Here is a 2268-nt window from a genome sequence, read left to right as displayed (position 1 = left end):
CTTTCCACCATTGAAGCCAACACTTGCTTTGCCATTTTTGTAAACATTTCTGAAGCAACAATTCTATAAATACACTCTGTGTGAAGAAATTTCTACTGCTCTGCACAAAAGAAGAGGATAAGCTCCATAGTTTGATAGTCGTTTGAATATACCCGTTTCACAAAAGAAAGGAAAAAGAGCTCCTTACAACAATTACGCACTTAGCTAATTGAAGCTTAATAAAAGTGATTCCTGAGGGAACTTTATTATTCAAAGAAACATAATAGGTGACGACAAAGCACCCGCACATACATTACAAGCGGATCCAAGACCACTGATAACAGGAGATCCCTATCCGCTAACCATCTTATTTTTCATGTTGGAAACATAACCAAATTAAACGACATATGACTAAAATGAAACCTCTTTCTTGCCAACTAGGCGATGTAAACACCAAGTGCATTCAGGAACGTTTTATCAGTACGCCCAAAGAAGCCAACAATTGCTTTGCCATTTGGCGCCATGACGCTGAAAGGGGTACCAAGTTTTTTGTTTGCACTATTTCCATAAGGTCCGTATGTTTTCTGCTTGTTGGTGACAAACTTGAGTGTTTGGACACATTGGACATTACTATGTACGGTAACTGTTCCGGACACTTGTGTAATAATCTCCCCAGGGCCCAGCACGATCTGCACATGAATACAAAAAATTCTCACGGACTAATATGTATATTTTTTCCAGTGAAACAATAATGACATGTACAACTTTTCCAAGATCCTAAACAACTACATTACTCTACACAAACAGCTAGTGCACTCATGCAATTAAAGTGTTCTTTTATAATTTGCACGTGAATGAATGTAAATTAAACCCGACTGGGTATGCAAATAATCACACCTCTGCGCGGCTTGGATTCTCACTACCCCAAGGACCTGCGGTGCACCTCTTGCCATTTTGGTTGATGTAAGAATATTGAATTGAACCAATTACTCCTTCATGTAGGATGGTGATACTTTCTATCTTCAAGGGGTTGTCTGAATCAACAACGGAACCCCCATTGCCACCCCATGGGCTACTCTTTGTGAGGGTGATCTGCATGTGCACAAATAACGGAGCAAGAAAAGATTGATGAGTAAATATTCAAAGAAATAACTAAAAACACCAGAAATCTGAACACCCTTCCCTGCTCACCTGCTTGCGGCAAAAACCATGAATGGTCAGCTCGATTATGTCTCCACCATCTATTTTCTGATGCAGTCTTTTGGTTACAACACCACGTGCCATAGCGAATTCACCTGTCCCACCGACAATAGACCACTCACCTTCTTCATCAACAGATGCTCCCATTACCTGAAGCGTGCTTTTCTTAAACCTGTGTAAAAGCTAGCAGTTAAATATAAAATATGCGCACTAATCTGACAGCATGAGAAGCTAGCTGACATGTCAAGCCTTTTAGGTGCTTAATTATAATTCTCATGAAAATAAATCTGAATATCCAGTAAACTCTAGGTTGTGTTCCTCACACACACAAAACCCTAGCAAGTGACAAAAAATCACACAATATATTGTGCGGCATAAGTATAAGTACATAGTACGAAACAAAAGATTGTAACATGTACACATACCCCTCAATCTCGAACAGAATGTTGAAGGTATTGTGCCAGGTACCAGCGTAGAGATGCAGCCCTTGTGCGCGGGCCACTAGCTTCGCGTTGGGGCCAACCCCATTATATATTGTCCAGTTGTGAACGGTTGTCTGGCCCCACCCAGTCTTTGCATCTGCACTTGTAATGTCTAATTGGTTTGGGCTCGGTCCCGAATAAATGTGGTGCCAGTACAACCTACTGAACTTAAATTCGGTGTTCTCCACGGACCCACCAAATGGAGTAGCATCGAAATTTGGGTGAGTGGCCATGGTCGACTCAACTCGTGGGAATGGAAGCAATGCTAAGTGGAGTACATCAGTGAGATTCTTTCAGTAGAGCCAGACTGAATATGTGTGCTGTGGAAAACAGAAGCTGGCGAGTGTGGGTATTTATAGGCCAGCTGAAGCACATTGACCGAGTAGATATAGACGTACGCAGACCATATTCTATTTATTCTTGGGCATCGTCTTGTGCAGTGAGTGTATTTCAACATAAGATGCTTTTGTACTCAAGAATAATTTATACCGCCATGTGCACGACGAGCTGTTTTGCCACCTAGGGGAGGCACATGGCTAATTAATGGTTCTCACCACATTGCTAATGTGATGTACTTCTTTCTTTTAGGGGAAGCTGAGATTTCATT

At 41.5% G+C, this 2268-nt stretch overlaps 1 protein-coding gene across 1 annotated transcript; it reads right to left on the bottom strand.

The window, feature by feature from the left end:
* Nucleotides 1-286: 286 nt before the first annotated feature.
* LOC125524773 (jacalin-related lectin 35) lies at nt 287-1912 on the bottom strand. Its single transcript, XM_048689801.2, has 4 exons — nt 1605-1912; nt 1171-1351; nt 877-1071; nt 287-668 (listed from the first exon to the last, which is right to left on the bottom strand). The coding sequence occupies exons 1-4, from the start codon at nt 1892-1894 to the stop codon at nt 417-419; spliced, it is 918 nt and encodes a 305-aa protein (XP_048545758.2). The 5' UTR covers nt 1895-1912; the 3' UTR covers nt 287-416.
* Nucleotides 1913-2268: the final 356 nt, after the last annotated feature.

The sequence above is a fragment of the Triticum urartu genome, chromosome 7A (genome assembly GCF_056163025.1).
Source record: "Triticum urartu cultivar PI428250 chromosome 7A, HENAU_Tu73, whole genome shotgun sequence".
In the NCBI taxonomy this organism is placed as follows: Eukaryota; Viridiplantae; Streptophyta; class Magnoliopsida; order Poales; family Poaceae; genus Triticum; species Triticum urartu.
This window is presented reverse-complemented; position numbering and strand designations above follow the sequence as displayed.

Coding starts and splice junctions, on each gene's coding strand:
- LOC125524773 (XM_048689801.2), bottom strand. CDS start 1,894: ATGGCCACTCACCCAAATTTCGATGCTACTCCATTTGGTGGGTCCGTG. Junction 1,072..1,170: donor ATGGTTTTTGCCGCAAGCAG/GTGAGCAGGGAA, acceptor GTGCACATGCAG/ATCACCCTCACAAAGAGTAG. Junction 669..876: donor AGAATCCAAGCCGCGCAGAG/GTGTGATTATTT, acceptor ATTCATGTGCAG/ATCGTGCTGGGCCCTGGGGA.